General features: G+C 41.3%; 1 protein-coding gene across 1 annotated transcript in view; it reads left to right on the plus strand.

Annotated features, from left to right (window-relative positions):
• Positions 1–20,433, plus strand: part of LOC124595666 (eukaryotic translation initiation factor 3 subunit D-like) — a 55,531-nt gene that overhangs the window by 22,485 nt on the left and 12,613 nt on the right. The window contains exons 8-9 of the mRNA XM_047134511.1: positions 2,691–2,833; positions 5,015–5,283. Coding sequence (XP_046990467.1) covers positions 2,691–2,833; positions 5,015–5,283 — 412 coding nt within the window. The remainder of the gene's footprint in view (positions 1–2,690; positions 2,834–5,014; positions 5,284–20,433) is intronic.

Raw genomic sequence — 20,433 nt, forward strand, 5'->3', positions numbered from 1 at the left:
GTGATGACCAAGAACATGACACTGGTTTTGTTAACTTTGTACAAAAAGAAATTACAAAGTGGCTGTCATTACATCATACTGACATTGACTCAGTTCACTACTTTACAGATGGTTGTGCTGGGCAGTACAAAAATAGAAACAGTTTTAAAAATTTGACTGAACACTTGAGACTTTAATTTGAAGGCCCAACACTCTTTTTTTGCAACAAGTCATGGGAAGTCAATTTGTGATGGCCTAGGAGGAACTATTAAAAGAATTTTAAGGAAAGCCAGTCTACAGCTTTCAGACAAAGAACAAATAATGACAGCAATCGATGTGTATAAGTTTTGTGAAAAAAATATGGAAAACATTCATTTTCACTTTATTGACAAAAAAGAAGCTGATTTGCTACGGTTAAAACTAGAAAAACGTTTTTCAGCAACCCGAACCATCCCTGGAACTAGAAGTTTTCATAACTTCAAACCACTTCCAACAAACAACCTTGAAATTAGGACTACAGATAGTGTAAAACCCTCCTTAGTCTTTTCTTTCCATTCTTCTTCTGATTGGGTTCGTGTTGAACCATCCATAAATTGCTATGTGGCTGCAAATTATGATGGTAACTGGTACTTTGGACTGGTAAAAACAATATTCAATGATGAAGAAGATGCAGAAATTCTAGTTCTACATCCTTCAGGACCTGCTGCATCATTTTATTGGCCTGAAAGAGAAGATTCCTGCATAGTGCCTTTGGAGCACATAGTCTGTGTAATAGACGCACCTCAATCAAGCGGCACTGGGAGAATGTATTACTTCAAAAAAGACTGTATCAAAAGAACTGAAAGCTCTTGGATGAAGTGGAAAAACAGTTTGAATCAGCATTAATGTTTCAAGCAATTAGTTGGGTTATACATAAGTGCCGTAAGTAAACTGTCTTTGTACATAATTCTAATGTAATCTACTATAATTAATAAACATGTTAGAAAGCCATCATTATTTTTGTTTTATCACGTAGCCTATATGTTTAAGAGTAAATTAAAACAAATTTGAGCATTCTATCAGGTCTTGACCTTTGACCCCGCCGATGAGGCGGCGTTACGCAATCTTGGCAGCGCGCCAGCCGCGGACTGACCGACGAACATCGTGTATATATATATATATATATATATATATATATCATCATCATTTTTATCTTCAAATATGTATAATAAATAAACTTGCTGAAAAAATTCATGATGTTATCTAAAAGAGTTTTTAAGATAAGCAAATTTAAAGTTTTGAATACAAATTAAACTGACCATTTCCGAAGGTTCAGAAAACGCAAAACATAAAAACTTTAAAAATTTATAAAAAAAACTGTAAGAGATACAGCAAAAAAAATTGCAGGTGTTGTCAGGATGGTATTAGAACCATTTGAGCCAAATTTCATGAAAATCTAAGGAGGTGGGTGTAAAATTTATTTTTTATTGGGTGATTTGATATGGAATGACCTAAATGTATTGCTTTAGCATAAACTGCAGTACCATCAATTGCAATATTCAAAGTATGAGCTTGTTTTCTCCAATTCAGTAGCACATTTTCCAGTTCTGGAAACTGGCCATTGTCCATTCATCTTGAACATGGCATATCGGTCCATCATTCAGCTGCACAAAATGTCACGGACTGAAAGTCAGATACTAAACATGAACAAAGAACACCAGTGACAGAGTTACACACTAATTAATAGTTTATAGTTTGGCTGCTAAAGTCAGAAGTTGTCGGAGCTACTGCTGATCTATACGAACAAATTTTGAGTGTCATTTCTACCCTAGCAAATAACCTGTTGATGTGTGAAGTTGCCAACACTGAGCAACACTGTCTTCCACACATTTCCTCACCATATAATATCTTACTCTCACCACTTCCAGAACTCTGTGGCAGAAGTTGCAGTGGCCGAACAGTATCAATACTGCCAAATCTTAGCTTACTAAGTGACGAGGGAGAATGTATAAATGAGTCATTTTAACGTGCATTTCATGCAAAATGTACATATATGGGAAAATGTGCTAATGATTAATACTGAGATTCCACTATATGTTGTACTATTAGTATAGATGAGCAGCAAGCATTCAATATATTTACAAAGAGTGAAAATGTTAACTAAGTACAGAGAGTTAATTCTGACCAGAGTAAGCAACAATTCCTATTGAATCATTTAATTTCCTACTAATAGTGTTCTTGAAAAATAGTATTTATCGTAATGTTTTGTCAATTTGATTATATGACAGCTTAATTATAAGTTCTATTGAACCAATAATTATCTTATTGAAGCACTGATTATGCAGGGTTTATTTTCACTATTTAAGAGAGTTGCTGTTCTCATGACATTGTACCTTTTTCATTATATTAGTCAAGCTGCAAATGCCTACTATTGTAACCACCATTGTGTCTTTGTGTTAATGTTTTGTCCCTGATCACTTTCTGACACTACAGCAGTCCATAAACTGTTGTATTTTGTGAAAACAGCTTCAATTGCTTGCATAAATTTATCACTGATTTCAAACCTTGATGCAGACTAATCAGTTCCAACTACTTGAATATGTGTCACATTTACTATGTGTTATTTATGTGTCAAAAAGTGACCACTTTAATCTCTTTTTGTCCATCTTTGGAAATATTGTGCTTTTTAGTGTCTTATACCTCTCGTGTGTTTATAATATGTATATTTTCAGTTATCAGGTGGTGTAGAGTGGCGCCAAAAGTTGGACACACAGAGAGGTGCTGTGCTTGCCAATGAGTTAAGAAACAATGCTTGTAAACTTGCCAAATGGACAGTGCAGGCATTGCTTGCGGGCTCTGACCAGATTAAATTTGGGTGAGTTGTTAATGTTTTACACTGAAATTTATAAAGTGGAAGATGTTTTACTGTTGGAACAGTGTAAGACTTGTTATGCAGAAGAAATACATCTACATGTACATAAGTACTCTGCAAGCCACCATTCGGTGCGTGGCAGAGGGTGCTCTGTATCGCTACTAGCCATTTCTATTCCACTTGCAGATTGAGTGAGTGAAAAACAGCTGTCTATATGCCTCTGTATGAGCCCTAATTTCTCATTTCTTATCTTCATGGTCCTTACGTGCAATGTATGTTAGCAACAGTAGAATCATTTGGCAGTCAGCTTCAAATGCCGCTTCTCAAAATTTGTTCCTCAAAAAAACATTGCCTTCTCTCCAGGAGTTCCCATTTGAGTTCCTGAAGCATCTCCGTAACACTTATGTATTATTAGGACCTACCGGCAGCAAATCTAGTAGCCCGCCTCTGAATTGCTTTGATGTCGTCCTTCAATCTGACTTGGTAAGGATCCCAAAGACTCGGGCAGTATTCAAGATTAAGTTGCATAAGTATAGTTTCTCCTTCACAGATGAACCACACTTTCATTAAATTCTCCCAAAAAACTGAAGTCGACCATTCAACTTCTCTATCACTGTCCTTGCATGCTCCTTCCAATTCCTATCGCTTTGCTATGTTATGCCCAGATATTTAAACGACATGTCTGTGTCAAGCAGTACACTACTAATGCTGTATCTGAACATTACAGATTTGATTTCTTGCTCGTGTGTATTAGTTTACCTTTTTCCCACATTTAGGGCTAGCTGCCATTCATCACATAGAGTAGAAATATCATCTTAAGTCATCAAACGTAGATACCTTACTGTACACCACAGCATCATCAGCAAACAACTGCAGATTGCTGCTCACTCCATCCACCTTGACAGTAGGCACTTCATCCATTGCAGCTGGTTTCCTCCGATCACTGCATTCAGCACCATGCCCAAACCATTCACCATTGTCAAACTGCCATAACAATCAGTTCACTTCCAATTCCTTGTCTAGCTTTCTTGATGTGTTTGGATCCCAAATTCTGGGTCTCTTATTTTGTATTTCATCTCTCTCTCTCTTTCTCTCTCTCTCTCTCTCTCTCTCACACACACACACACACACACACACACACACACACACACACACACAAAAACTAAATACACGTTTCATGCACAACACTAACCGCACTACTAGATTCTTCCACCCAAGTCGCAATTCAGCACCATTTATGTAGTCACTTCAATCACAGAGATCGGCTTACATTAGATAAGTTTGGCACAACATTGGGTAAATCGGAAATTTTTTGAAGGATTTAAATTGATCGTTGCAACTGAAACACCAAAGTCATAAATAAAATACCATCATACAATGAAATCCCATACTCTTAGTGGTTAGCTTATAAACCTGATATAGAAGGTCGAAGGTTCAAATCTCATCTAAAGCAGCAAAATTTTTTATTTTTCTAAATCTAATCAAGCCTTTGACTTGTTTTTATTCAGACAATTGGTTGAAATGTAATTTTTTATTTGTAATAGTTTGCCGCATCATTCTCATCATCATATTGACTTTCTTTGCTCTTATTTTTATTTCTATCATTCTTTTTTCATTTGGAATCTGCTTGTGTTGTCTAGGTTGTGGTTAAGTCTGGACAGAAGTTTAAATTCAGGGCTACAAAACACGTTGTCTGCCGTACATAGTTCAGTCACTTGGTAATTTAAAAACCAGCTGTCAACAGAGCATCTCCCATTTTCGTCATACCTCGCAGTGGCCGCTTCCATCGTTGCTGTGTTACACATCAACAGTATTTATGGAGTGACTTGGCATGTTTGTGTGACACCTGTAACGGAGTGGGGGGTGGCTGTGGCAACACTGTTGTGGCAAGTGATAGACATTAACTACCAAGTTATTTTAATCGGACTATAATCTTGTAAGTGTTGGTATCCAAAACAGCTCATAAGAAAGACTAGTTCAAAACTAAAACTCTTAAATGCTTGGGTGTTAAAATTATAACACATACTTTTTGTGATTGAAGCAGTAACTGGACAGTTTATAGACAACATTTGATGATAAACTAAAATCAGTTTTTATTCATTTTTCATTTTTGTAAACTTTTGCTCTTAAAAATATGTAATCAAAAATTTTTTGCAACCACCAAATTTTTGATAATTGTTTCAGGTATGTTTCTCGTGTGCATGTCCGTGATTCATCAAAGCATGTAATCCTGGGCACTCAACAGTATAAACCTAATGAGTTTGCAACACAGATAACACTTAATATGGATAACGCATGGGGAATATTAAGGTGTATAATTGATATTTGTATGAAACAAAAGGATGGAAAGTACTTAATTATGAAAGATCCGAACAAGCCAATGATTCGCTTGTACGACATTCCTGACAACACATTTGAGTCCGAGAATGAAGATGCGGATGAGGAGGAAACAGGTATGTTTCAGTACTGTAACTGTTTTACATAAAATATGTACTGGAATATAACACAGGTCTTCAAAATAAACCACAAAATAATTGTGTTGTAAAAGGAATAATTACAGCAATTAACCAAGACCAAATGGAAACAGCTCTAATTATTTGTTGCATGAAAAGAAGAAAAGTAGCAGTCTGTAAAACTGCCCCTCATATCTTCTTCCAAAACAAAGAAAAAAGCAAAAGCTAAAATGAACACACACTGTAGTATGGCATAGCTTAGTTGAACAAATACAGAATGTCCCAGGGAATATGGTCACTATTCGGGCATACAACAGGAATGGTCTTTTAACGCAAAAAAGCATTGCAAACAAGGGCTCTGAAATGCATACTTCAAGAGCTGTGAGCATTTGTTGATCTTCACTCCTGTGAAACAATCTTTTCTACTATAAACAAGTACTTATAGATCTTAAGGCATGCATTTTAGATCCCACATTTACTAGACGTGTTACTTTAAATAATTGTTCCTGTCATATACTGAATTTTGACCATTCCTTGTGGGATACCATATATATTCCTACAGTAGGTAAAGTGAAATACGTTAGTCAGAAATATGGTCTACATAAATATTAATTTAACAATCGAAAATCCAGGATGGAATGTAACAATATTATGAAAAGGATAGTTGGTACTCACCATTTAGCAGAGATGCTGAGTCGCAGATAGGCACAACAAAGACTGTCACAAAATAAGCTTTCGGTCAACAATGCCTTTGTCAAAAATACTCACTCACTCAAACGCAATCCACGCAAACGACAGCAGTAACTGGCAGCTGAAGCCACACTGCAAGCAGCAGCAGTGCATGATCGAAGAGGCACCTGGGTGGGGGTAAGGAGGTGGCTGAAGTGGGGAGGGAAGGGATAGCGGGGTGGGAGTGGAGGACTGTGGTGGTGGTGCTGGGGAGCAAGCAGGGACCAGGTGGAGAGAGGGTAGGGCAGGTAGGTGCTTTTGGGAGGTTAGATGAAGGGCAGGGAAGAGGTGGGGGCACCCGCATGGCACCATCCTATGCCAACCTATTCATGGCCCAGCTAGAGGAAACCTTCCTAAATACCCAGAATCGTGATTCATTGATACTATCTTTGCAATCTAGATTGAGGGTGAGGACACCCTATCCACATTTCTCCAAAACCTGAAACACTTCCCCCATTTGCTTCACCTGCTTCTAGTTGACGCAACAAGCCACCTTTCTAGATGTTGACCTATACCTCAGTGGTGGTTGCATCAGTACCTCTGCCCACATCAAACCTACTAACCACCAGTAATACCTCCACTTTGACAACTGCCATCCGTTCCATACCAAGAAGTCCCTTCCATACAGCCTAGCCACCCATGGTTGTCGCATCTGCAGTGACAAGCGGTCACACTCAAAATATTCGGGGCTCTTACTGAGGCCCACAGACTGTAATTATCGCCCCACTGTGTACAAGAACAAAACTTCTATGTCTTACCTTTCCAGTCTCCCCTCCTCCCAAAGTCTCACCATCCGGCCACAGAAGAGCATTCCCCTTGTAACTCAGTACCACCCAGGACTGGAGCAACTGCATTACAGTCTCCGCCAGAGTTTCAACTTCCTCTCGCCGTGCACTGAAATGAGGAAATGTCGTGCCCACTATCCTTCCCATCTCTCCCGCAGTGATATTTTGCTGCCTACTGAGCCTACACAATATACTCGTCCATCCCTACACAAGCCCTGCTCCCAACCCCTTACGTCATGGCTCATATCCCTGTAATAGACCTAGACACAAGACCTGTCCCATACATCCTCCTGTCACCACCTATTTCAGTCCAGTCGCTAACATCACCTATCCCATTAAAGGCAGGGCTACATGCGAAACCAGTTCTTGTGATCTACAAGCTAAGCTGCAAACACAGTGCTGCATTCTATGTGGGTATGACAGCCAACAAGCTGTCTGTCCACATGAATGGGCACCAACAAACAGGACCACCCTGTTGCTGAGCACACACCCCCAACATGACATTCTTCATTTCAATGACTATTCCATATGGATCCTCCCCCCACCAACACCAGCTTTTTGAATTGCACAGGTGGGAAATCTCTTTGCAATATATCCTACGTTCCCGTAACCCTCCTAGCCTCAGCCTTAGTTAGTCGTCGTACTCACCCATCATCCCTTTCTCTGTTCCTATTCCAGCACTACACAGCTTTCTATTCCACCAACATACCCAGTCTTCATACTTCTCTCCTTTTCCACTACTCCTCCCCCCCCCCTCCCACCTCTCCCCTGCCCACCATCTAGCCTCCCAACTACATCTAACTGTCCTACCCTCTCTCGCCACCTCATCCCTGCATGCTCCCCAGCAGCACTTTACCCTCCCCTATCTCTGCTATGCTATCCCTGCCCCATCCTCCTCCTTACCCTCACTCAGTTGCCTCTCCCATCATGCACTGCTGCTGCTGCTGCTGCTGCTGCTGCTGCTGCTGCTGCAGCTTGCAGTGTGGCTTCAGCTGCCAGTTATTACAGTCGTGTGCGTGTGTGCGCGTCTCTTCGGGTATGTATGTATGTGTGGGTGGGTGGGTATGTGTGTGCCTGTGTGTTGGCGCACGCGCTCTCTCTGTCAGTAATCAATTTTTGATGGAGGTCTTGTTGGCCGAAAGCTTATTTTGTTAGTCATTTTGTTGTGCTTATATGCAACTCAGCATCTCCGCTATATGGTGATTAGCAACTATTCTTTTCATAATACTGATAAATATTTAATTTAACCTCATACAGTCTTAATTGATAATGCAATATATAAATTGTACACAGTGTTATAATTGTCATACAGCTGCAGTTGTATGGATTTCTGTGTGTGTAAACACTGTTCTCTCTTATGTGTTGTCTATGTGCCACAAATCAATATGATATAGGTGAGTGGTGGCATTTTCCTTCTTTTCTGTAATGGTGTAGTACAGTCTGCATGTAATGTTTGTTGGCTCTTACTGGTGCCACAGCAGCAATCAGTGATGTAGACTGTGCCATCATAGATCCCATTGTCCTCACTCCCATTCATAGTGTTTGGATTTTATCATGTTCATCACTTCCATTATTGCAGTGAATCCACTTTGAGATAAAACTGTGTGGTCAAAGCATACATTGTCCTTTGGGTCCTTTCTCTCGCCCCTCCCCCACTATACTTCACACTGTACTGGGTGACTAGCATCCCTGGGAGAAAGAATGTGGGACAAAGTGTGGCTTAACTATAAGGGTTAGTACAAATGTGAGAATTTCTTGCTATAAGACTGTTTGGTACTTTTTGATAGTACTCACAGAATGGTTTACAATGAGGGAGACTTTTCGCTGATAGTTACTCTTACTTGCAAGTATTTTCTGTAACTATCTGAGAGTCTTGAGAGAGCAGATGTCAGAAGCATTTACATACAGTGGAATGAGTGTGTTTGTGAAAGCTGAGAGATCACTTTACATTTGATTTTTGTCACATTTCTATGTATGGAGGAAGAGGTTGTGATGGAAGACCACTTTCAGTGTCTGTATTGGGTATGAGAGTGGATTAGGTGGTAGAATGCTTTTGGAGCATTCTAGTGTCCCATTATAGAGCTTGTGATGGAAGATCCACAACAATATAAAAATTTAATAATAGAGATGGAAGAAATGCTCCTTATAATTTGCCCCAAAATTGCCAAGTGATGAACTCATTGGTGTTAGACTCCTTATTCTAGTACAGGTACATTTAGTCACTTTAATATTTTGTAAAGTAACAATTACAATGGAGCAACGTTACATCACATTCCCTCTTGATACCGTTTCTTGTTCAAATGCCAATTAGGGCAGATATTGGGTAAATGAAGCATTTCCAGACATATATTTTTTCAAAGTTTCTGTGTGTATTGACTTGAGAAATCACTTGTAAATTCCTTAAGGTCTGTCGTTAAATATCCAATATGATGATGTAATCAATATATACTATGTTAAAAAAATTATGGATTCAGCTGTATTTCTTGAAGTTAAATGGCAGTTTTGTGCATTCCAAAACGATTACTTGCAAACATAACTTTGTTTCTCTGTTTTACATGTTGCGAAACTTTGTTGCCTGATTTCTTCAATTGTGGACAAATTTATTTTGCGGGAATGCAAAAAAACTGTAGTCGTTTAGGCACACAAACCTAGTTTCTCATTTCAGTGCTGTAGTCTCCTTACCTCCTCCTTTCCCTCTCCTTACCTCCTCCTTTCCCTCTCCTTACCTCCTCCTTTCCCTCTCCTTACCTCCTCCTTTCCCTCTCCTTACCTCCTCCTTTCCCTCTCCTTACCTCCTCCTTTCCCTCTCCTTACCTCCTCCTTTCCCTCTCCTTACCTCCTCCTTTCCCTCTCCTTACCTCCTCCTTTCCCTCTCCTTACCTCCTCCTTTCCCTCTCCTTACCTCCTCCTTTCCCTCTCCTTACCTCCTCCTTTCCCTCTCCTTACCTCCTCCTTTCCCTCTCCTTACCTCCTCCTTTCCCTCTCCTTACCTCCTCCTTTCCCTCTCCTTACCTCCTCCTTTCCCTCTCCTTACCTCCTCCTTTCCCTCTCCTTACCTCCTCCTTTCCCTCTCCTTACCTCCTCCTTTCCCTCTCCTTACCTCCTCCTTTCCCTCTCCTTACCTCCTCCTTTCCCTCTCCTTACCTCCTCCTTTCCCTCTCCTTACCTCCTCCTTTCCCTCTCCTTACCTCCTCCTTTCCCTCTCCTTACCTCCTCCTTTCCCTCTCCTTACCTCCTCCTTTCCCTCTCCTTACCTCCTCCTTTCCCTCTCCTTACCTCCTCCTTTCCCTCTCCTTACCTCCTCCTTTCCCTCTCCTTACCTCCTCCTTTCCCTCTCCTTACCTCCTCCTTTCCCTCTCCTTACCTCCTCCTTTCCCTCTCCTTACCTCCTCCTTTCCCTCTCCTTACCTCCTCCTTTCCCTCTCCTTACCTCCTCCTTTCCCTCTCCTTACCTCCTCCTTTCCCTCTCCTTACCTCCTCCTTTCCCTCTCCTTACCTCCTCCTTTCCCTCTCCTTACCTCCTCCTTTCCCTCTCCTTACCCCCTCCTTTCCCTCTCCTTACCCCCTCCTTTCCCTCTCCTTACCCCCTCCTTTCCCTCTCCTTACCCCCTCCTTTCCCTCTCCTTACCCCCTCCTTTCCCTCTCCTTACCCCCTCCTTTCCCTCTCCTTACCCCCTCCTTTCCCTCTCCTTACCCCCTCCTTTCCCTCTCCTTACCCCCTCCTTTCCCTCTCCTTACCCCCTCCTTTCCCTCTCCTTACCCCCTCCTTTCCCTCTCCTTACCCCCTCCTTCCCCTCTCCCTTCCCTACCATAGTGCCCCTGTCCCGCCAAGTCTCCAGCATGTGTAGCCAGTCCGTGTGGTGGGGCTGCTATGTATCCATGTGGCTGAGCCCCCTGACAACACAGGGGTTATCCTACTGATACCTGAGCTGTTGTCTCCCCATGATTGGCTAGGAGTAGTTGCTTGTATTCAAGGGTACATCTCCTGGCAGTAGCCACTGCGCCAGACAGCCCTTGCTGTGGCTGGGTGGCGCCCATGGGGAGAACCTCTGATCAGAGTGGGTGGTATCAGGGTGGATGCTTTGTATGTGAAACATACCAAGCTCCAAATAACTGGCTGTTCTTCTGTGGTCATCTCTTGTGTTGGTAATGGATCATTTAATGCTGCTTCTTATGACTCTGTGACAGTCCTTTCCCCAACCAAGGCTTGCCAGCTTGGAGTGAAACATTTCCCTGCTACCTAGTCTGTACTAGGACAGATGGGGACACTCTCACCAGATCACCTAGGTTATAGAAAAGAAAAGAAGATACAGGAGTATAAGTCCCTTTATCGTTTATCCTACACTGAGGCTCATCAGAAATACTACAGACTTCATCCTGTGTTGATGACTTCTAACTTTGCCTCTGTTATGTCCTTTCCCCTCCTCCCTCCTCCTTACTGCATTCCCAACTCCCTCTCCCACTCCCCTGTGGTTCTGATGCCCTCCCCTCTTTGTGCTTCTCCCCCTCCCTGGCCAGAAAAATGTATCTTTTCTTCCATGGCCATTAGTGATGAGGCTCCCTCACGGGGTCCCTTCTTCCAGTGTTTCTCCGGCTGGAGGCCTACTGCAGTCACTTGACTGTGGGACCCGTAGTCGTTGCACCCCAAGTTCGCCCGCTTTAATTCCATCCTGGATCTTGTAGAAGCCTGCTCTCCATCTGAGACCTGCCCTTCTTGACATAGGAAAGAGATGAAGCAACATTCCGTATTTACTTGAATCTAAGCCGCACTTTTTTCCAGTTTTTGCAATCCACAAAACCGCCTGCAGCTTAGAATAGAGTGCAAAGTAAGCGGAAGTTCTGAAAAACGTTGGTAGGTGCCGCCCCAACTAACTTCTGCCATCGAATATATATGTAGCACTACGCAGGCATGCATTGCAGGCACAATGATAAATACTGGTGCCAAAACCTCTGCGTCAGTAACTAAATTTTAAAAAAAGGTGGAAGACGAGCTTTTTTTCTCCGCCCCGAGTTTCGACCACTGCATTTTTATACATTACCCAACGAAGTAAATACAAATTCCGTTTTGTTCGTCATCGAATGTAGCAGCATTTCACTGTACTACGAAAATCCGACTGGCAAGACTGTTTGGGATGTTTGTCAATATGGCCAACTGAATTTTTTCCTACCTGTGAGAAGAGATGCTTGCTAATAGGAACTGTTTGAATTGTGAATCACATGCAGTATTCTCTTCACCATAAGAATAATATGAATATCAACATTTTGCCATGTATTCTTCTGTGTTTGCTGCTATCTCATTTAAATCCTGTCTGCCTAATAAACCACGAAACTAGAGTGAGACAACAGCAAACGTGGAAGAATATACATATCATGTCACGTTTATATTCGTATTATTCTTATGCCTGATAGTGATAGTCAGAAATGAAGCATGGCAATTGACTAGATTTTTAAATCTAAGATGACTCTAATTTCTGAGCAGAATGTAATGTACTAAAGAGATGGAGAAAAATTTTCGCTAAACTCTCGTTCAGAACATTTTCTATCATACGCAGTCTGTTATTCGGTTCTTGTTGGTCATTGTCAAATAAAGCAGCAGTGCAAGTAACAACAAACAGCAGTCTCTTACCATTGTTTTGCTAATGAGACAATTCCTCTCTTTTTTTTTTTATTGTAAACGGCGGCAGCACGCACAAAATAGTCATGCCGCGAGCCATAAACACTCATTATCAGAATGCGTCAAACACTGCATGACACAGTACAGTAATGAATTTTCAGCTTAGTGACATAAACACCTATAACAAAGAGAGTGGCACTTATCAGATCAAAGAAAATAAGCTATCAATTCAAACCAGACGAAGCACGTGAAAAAGGAAGGGTACCCATATAAATACGGACAGAGTGCCGGACGCATAGCAATGGCTACCTGGTAAAGCTTAACTGCTAAGCCTACGACTCGAACCAAATTACTGTAGCTGTACTGTCATTCATTCGACCTAAATTGTCTCATATTGCAATGGACCAACTTTGTTTCAATTTGGAGGTGCGGCCTAAAACTTTTCTCTCCCCTTGAATTTAGAGTCTCCAATTTCAGGTGCGGCTTAGATTAGGGAAATTTTTTTTTTCCTTGATTTCGAGTTTCATTTTTCAGGTGCAGCTTAGATTCGAGTGTGGTTTAGATTCGAGTAAATACGGCAAGTCCCAGGCCGAGGTGTCCCCAGAGGTACCATCTCCCCCTTGCAACCTGTGACCTCTTATTTATGGATGTCACTCTGTAAATGCAATGTGTAACACTGTCACTTCCCAGACTTGCAATCCTTTATTTGCTTTTACTTGGCAGCTTGTATCATTCTCCAGGAATCTCATTTTGCTGATACTCACTGACCCTTCATGGGTTTCATGCTTCATGTTGGAAGTGAGTTGGCCCTTAGAGGGCTTCCAGTGGAATTTGCATGTTGATCCATATGGACGTTCTTAGTACATTTATCCCCCTTTGTACCCCCATGTCTAACAAACTTTATGCAATCAAGGATACTACAATCTCATAGCTTGCTTCCGTTTGCCTCTCCTGGTGGGAATCTAACTTTCCTGGTATCTTTCCAACCCTACTAAGTTGATTCTGCAATGAGCAAAGTCCCACCCCCCCTTTGTAGTTGCGGGACACCTACTCACAGTGATTCCGGTTTTGCTGGACTGCCCCCAACTAGTGGCCCTTTGCACTAAAAACACCCTCACACCTTCCAATTTCCCAGGTGTTAGTGGATGACCATTACATGGTAATATGTCTATCCTCAGTTATTTTCACAAACCTGTTGTGTCCTCCCAGGTTTAAATCCTTGAATCTCCCTTTGTTATGGAGGCCTTGGACTTGCCTCTACACCTGCTGGCCTCTTCCCCCTTTTTCTCTACATTTTGTCTGCTCGTTTGCACCATTTTGTTTCCAGCATAGTCCATACAATTCAGCCAGGCTAGGAAAAAATCTTACCTTCATAGTCTCGGATGTTATTGAATTTAGCATATGTTAAAATGAAGGGCTAAGTAAGGAACACATTTTTGTTTTCTCCTAAAAAATTTCTGCTGGGAGATAGAGCACTCCAAAGATACCACTACACATACCATTTTGAAGATGCGAATTTTGGAAAAAAATTTAAAATTATTTCTGGATACTTTGTTCTTTTTTTTATTTGAAAGATAATTACTTTTTGATTACAATGACATCCTCCATTTGGGCTTATCTGTCAGCATTCAGAATCACAGCTGTATTTGGTCTGGAAAGATTGTTTTGTAGCATGGTGCTTCAGCAGGCTGCCTAAGCCATCACAAGACCCCTTTCCGTGACCAGTAGCACTTTATACCCAGTTGGCACGAGTGACTTACTCAATTCAAACAGCTGGTAAAGATTTTTAAAATGACTAGGAGCACCAACAGAAATAGTGACGATTTTCTCTGCCCCTGTTTGCAGTTGAAGAATTTTGTGCATTGCTAGCAAAGCATGTGCTAAGTAACGTCCTGTGATATCACATATAACTGCAGCACTTGTGGTCTTGTTTTGAAAATGTACTCCTGTAAAAATTGAAACCTGGTCATTACTCAAATTATACCCTTGTACTTCTTGTGGTAGAATTACAGACCAGTTCTCAGCAAAATTGCAGTGGAGCAGTAAACATAGTTCTTCAGCTTGCACACACCCTTTAACTTCTGCAATGTGTTGTTGTTGCAGTTTTTTTCAGATGCTGATGTATCACCGCTTTCACTGACCATTTACAAAGTTCATCAATGAAACTGCTGAAGGCAACAGTTTTCTTAATTAGTTTAGTCTCTTCCCATGTTGCATATGTAATTTCTGCGGTTATCTGCTACATCTTCCAGGCCAAGTGTCTGTAAAGACAGTCCTCCCTTTCCAAGGCAATCACCACATTCTTGAAACAAACAAGTCTCTTGCTTTATGTCAGACTACTAATGACTTCACACGCCCAACCAAGGTGTCATGTGCTCCAGTAAGTTCTTCAAAGTTACCACACCAACTTCAAGCTTCGCGCAGTACACACGTAAACAAACATCTCTAGGTGGGTGTGGAACTACCTACTTAGTCATAGTGCATAATATTTTGATCTTCCAATATGTGAAGTTGTATAGTTGCTCTTATAAATTGCAAAAGTTTCTTTAATTCTGCGAGTCACTTACCTCTTCACTTTCACAACTTTTTGACTTTAAACTGTTACAGTTATAATGTCTTCTTTGTAGGCACACTGGTGGGAACAGTCCCATTTACCTTCCAGATTAAATGACTGCACTATTTGAACTTGAGCTGCTTCTACAGGATGACCATATAATAGTGATGTGGTCTTCCAAAGGCCCCTTTTTCGGGCCTCTCATTTCTTGATTTGTCTACCATGTACTTTGTTACTGGTGCAACGTGGTTCGAAATTGTTTTCTTTGAAAATATCTGTGGAATAATAGTTAAAACTCGCTCTTTTTCAATGTATGATGCACAGTATTCAACAGCTGAATTGCAAAGCTGGTGAGAGGTGCAAGAGTGCTTTGGTTTATTTTCTTCTGAAGATGGAATTTCTACTTTGAAGAGTGTGGTCAGCTGTACTGTAGTGTATTCATGCATAGCTTCAGTAATTTCTCTGAGCGTTCTTGATGCATAGAACTTATTACATGACTTCACTGACCACAGTTTCTTAAGATGACTAACACCTACCTCTGTAGTTGACTGATTCAGGGTATTTAGTTCTTCCTCAATTTATGCAAAATCTGCACCTTGCAAGGCTTCACCTTGTTCAGATACTATCATTGTTGTTGTTCTGTTGAAACATTTAGAACAGTAAGTCATCACTGGGAACATCGTCATTTTGAAACTGTCTTAAAATGCGAACACTTATTCCCGACCTGAAAAGTCTCTTTTGTTTGTCTTGTATATCTCTCATTTATGGATATGCGAATAGTCAGCACACTTCACTCTCCTGTGGCTCAGTCAGAAGACATTTCAAACAGTCCTTTTCACAGAACACACTGCAACTGTGTCAACTGGCGAAATCCTCACGAACACACACAACTCATTGGACGGTCTGATTTCTTAGAAGCCTTTTCAGTAAACAAACTAGTACTGAACAACAATAATACAGAAACTTGCAATGAATAACCACAACAAAGAAACTGAAAAGAAACTAAAACAGTGTAAGAAATATCTGCAACAGCGAAAGTGAAAAGTAACTGCAACAAAGACAATAGAAATAATCATTGTAACAAAGATATTAGTAAGAAACAACTTCCGTGAAGACATACATTACCCTAGAAATATAAAAAAAATGATTTTTTTAAAAAATAAAGCGTGTCCAACTTAAATGTGGAAGCTCTCCTTTACAGAGAATATAGTACTACATGTTACTGATGAACAGGAAAAACATCCCGTTTCTGGATTGGCAGTTTTGAAAACAAATTTTTCTGTAAATAATAAAAGAATTCAAAAGGCGACAGTAAAAGAACTTCGACAGATATGTCCAAACAGAGATACCATTGTAATCGTAAAGCAATTATCTTTCAAATAAAAAAAACTAACAAAATACCTAGAACTGTTACAGAGATATAGCATTTTAAAATTTTTTTCGAAATTTCCATCTTCAAAGTGGTGTTTGCAGTGTCTTTGGAGGCCTGTATCTTGGGGCAAGAATTATTTTGGAGAAAACAAAAAATATGTTTTTTATTACTCCTGAATTTTAACGTATGCTAAATTCAATAACATCAGTGACTATGAAGGTAACCCCCCCTGCCTGAAGTGATAAGGATTATGCCTTCCCCTTTCCTGGAGTCTTCTTCCCTTATTGTTGCCTTGTTGTCATGATGGCATGATGTGGTGTGGGGACTTGGGAGGGTCAATGGCAGGGCTGGTGCTCCAAACATGCCTAGAATTTCTGGCGTGCCTGTTCTTTCCCATTTCCTTCTATCCCAACATTCCTTTTACTCTTTTGTTTGCCTGTTTTCCCTTCCCCTTGATTGGACTGTGATGTTTGTGTTCCTCCCTCGGTTTCTGCCAACTTAATCGTGGGACGAATGACCTCGCTGTTTGGTCCCCCCCCCCCCCCCCCAATCAACCAACCAACTAACTGTCCTCATATAAACTAATTAAATGCACAATTTCATCCTGAGTTCACTCCCCAGCAGTTTTCTTCTTCGTTTTTTGCCAACACATCACTGGTATTCATTTTACTTTGTGTGTCAATCGCGGCAGTAGTCACAGCTGTTCTTACATGTTACAGAGTGATCAGTTGCAGTGTGTGTCTGGTGTAATGGACAACACACTCATCTCTGATTCATATTAACGTAAGACAGAGTCTCGTAGGTGACTGTTTTATTAAAGTCTGGTGCTGTGGATGTTCATACTCATCCTACTGCACTGTTCCCCAGTTGCTGTTGATGTGTATAGACACGCTGCTTGCTCAGTGAATAAAGCATTTTAGAGTATTTTTCATATAACATGGCATGCTCATTATGTGCTATCATTTGTAAAAGCCTCACTTCAATATCTTGAATCGTTTAATAGATGTGACGATTGTTATGACAACATGATTTGCAATGTATAGGGACGTGAGTGGCATGTTGCACGCAACCATCCTTTGGATATAAAACCCAGTAACTTGGAAATGAAATGAGATGTCGTTCTGCTCTCAGTTTTAAATAAAATTTCAATGTTGTCTATGTGGCATTCACTGCAATGGATGAGCTGAAATAAACTGTACACAGTTTTCACAATACATTTTTACCTCTGTGAAGAAGTCTTCAAAATTTTACACAATGTTTAACTTATAAGGGAAACTCCCCATCACCCCCCCCCCCCCCCCAAAAAAAAAAAATCAGATTTTGTGGTAAGATGGCCCTGTGGATAGCCTGTCAAAAAGTGAATACAGATAAGCATGAAAATAGGAAGAACGTGTACTGAACTGTGAAAACAGCAAAATAGAAACAGTGAACAGTCCAAGAACAATAAAGAGCAGCCCAAAACAGCAACGGTGTCATGAGGAAGTGGTAAAGTTGTTGAACTGCAAAGCGGGAGAGCCATGTTCGTGACTTGCTCATGTTTTTTTTTTTTTTTTTTTTTTTTTTTTTTTTTTTTTTTTTTTTTTTTTTTTCCCCCCCCCCCATGACGTTATGAGATGTTTGCTCTTGTTCTGTAGTCTTGGCAGTTATTATACTATACATTGGTTATAGAATATGCGTCATGGGGTAAAAGTATGTTACTGTCACAAGTAAATGTGATGAATAGTGAGAGCAGGCAAGATACCACATAGACATCTCACAGAAATGAAAATAAATGGGTGTGAACTTTTGTGGTTGTTACCCAAAGAAATTTGAGTCATGACTTCCAAAATGAATCCAACTCCAAAACGTTAAAAACATATGTTTTGATAGAGTGCAGTGAAACCGTATGAATGTGAAACTGTTGCGTTCATTTGTTGCAGCTTACTTGAGAAACTACTATGTTTTCATCATTTCCTTGGGAGTGATCATTCACTTTCATTCGAACACCTATATCAGGCAAGGAGGCAAAACTCTCACTCACTACCAGTCGTACAAATTAGGTGCATCAGAAAGAGATTCCTATTGTATGACACATGTACTGTCACTAATGCTGTGTATCATAAACTAGCTTTTTTTCCCGGTGATTCGGTTGACTCATTGCCTTGTCACAAATGTTCGCAGTTCCCATTTGAAAGTGGCTGCCTTTAGGCTGCTAATAGAGTAGTTGTGAGAATTAACCATCATTATACGGGATGTATATGCCCCGGGAAATCTGGAAAAAACCCAGGAACTTTTTCATCTGAGAGAAAACTGGAAAAAATCCAGGAATTATTTGGAATACAGGGAATTTTTCCTGTTTTAATTTTCCTTTAAATTTTTGTAATTTTGACTGGTAAGAATTGATAGCCTAACAAAGAATATTACTGCACCTTGCCACTGCAAAATAATTCAGCAATAAAACATAAACGAGAGAAAAATACCAAAACAAAACTTTAATTGCAAAGTAAATGCACCATTTACAGCAACAAAACACCATGCGCACACACAAGCATCTACAAAGAGCAAAATGTGTTGAAGACCTTAGGACGAAGACTGTATAATACTTCATAACAGCAAACTGCTTCCAATGAGTGTGACGTCACAACTGTTTACATTAGGTTTATTTGAGCAGTTGCTCCCTGCCACTGTTGGATAAGCAGCTGCCAGCAGCAAGTTGTATACTCTTAGGTCACTTATTTGTTACATAGTTTAATTCTTAATTTCTTTGCATGTTATTGGGTACTTGCATTGTTTAATTCATAAATTCCAGGCGTATTACAGTATTTGAAAGTTGTAGCATCGTGTTTTAGTACCTGAATAGTGTAAAATCGCATAGTCTCCTTATGCCGCCGAGCAGTGTGCAAGTAGCAGCATTACTGCATTTACTAGGCAATCTTGTATTTTGTTACCCATTTAAATTTTGTATAGAATTATTTGTGCTCTCTGTAGATTAGTTCAGAAGTTCTTTGCACAACAGTATTTAGCATGGATAGGGACTGCAACTGCTGTGTTTGGATGCAGGCTGAGTTGGCATCCCTTCGCTCCCAGCTTCGGGCATTGTTGGCTTCGGTCACACAGCTTGAGGCTGTTGCCAATGGGCATCACTGTGGGGGTCCGGACAGGGGTTTGTTGGTGACGGCCAGCTCGTCCCATGCATCCCCCGATCGGACTAAGGCTGTGGCTGCCCGGGACACTGCCCGCATTGAGGCTGACCCCTCACCCATGGTAGAGTGGGAGGTCGTCTCCGAGGTGTGGCAGGGGGTGAAAGACATTCCGGAAGGCTGAACGAAAGGGCTCTCCAGTTTGACTGATGAACCGGTTTCACACTCTGTCTCCGGCTGATACTGATCTTCGGCCGGATATGGCTGCTTGTCCTGTTCCAGAGGTTGCCCCTCAGTCTGCAAGATCCGGGCGGTTGCAGAGGGTGGGCTTACTGGTAGTTAGGAGCTCCAACGTCAGGCGCGTAATGGGGCCCCTTAGGGACATGGCTGCAAGGCAGGGGAAGAAAACCAATGTGCACTCCGTGTGCATACCGGGGGTGTCATTCCAGATGTGGAAAGGGTCCTTCTGGATGCCATGAAGGGTACAGGGTGCACCCATCTGCAGGTGATCGCTCATGTAGGCACCAATGTGTGTGTCACTATGGATCGGAGGAAATCCTCTCTGGCTTCCGGCAGCTATCTGATTTTGTGAAGACTGCCAGTCTCGCTAGCGGATGAAAGCAGAGCTCGCCATCTGCAGCGTCGTCTACAGGACTGACTGCAGACATTTGGTACAGAGCTGAGTGGAGGGTCTGAATCAGAGGCTGAGACAGTTCTGCGACCGTATGGGCTGCAGATCCCTCTACTAGCGCCATAGGCTGGTGGGGTTCCTGGTTCCGTTGGATGGGTCAGGAGTCCACTACACCCAGCAGTCGGCTACACGGGTAGCAGGGGCCGTGTGGCGTGGACTAGGCGATTTTTTAACGTTAGATGGCCTCTGGCAAGTACAGAAAGGGCAACAGCCTCAAACGGTGCGGGGCAAAGTCAGGACATGCGGTGACCAAGCAGCAATCGTATTGTAATTGTAAACTGTTGAA

This window comes from Schistocerca americana, chromosome 2 (genome assembly GCF_021461395.2).
Source record: "Schistocerca americana isolate TAMUIC-IGC-003095 chromosome 2, iqSchAmer2.1, whole genome shotgun sequence".
Taxonomy (NCBI): domain Eukaryota; kingdom Metazoa; phylum Arthropoda; class Insecta; order Orthoptera; family Acrididae; genus Schistocerca; species Schistocerca americana.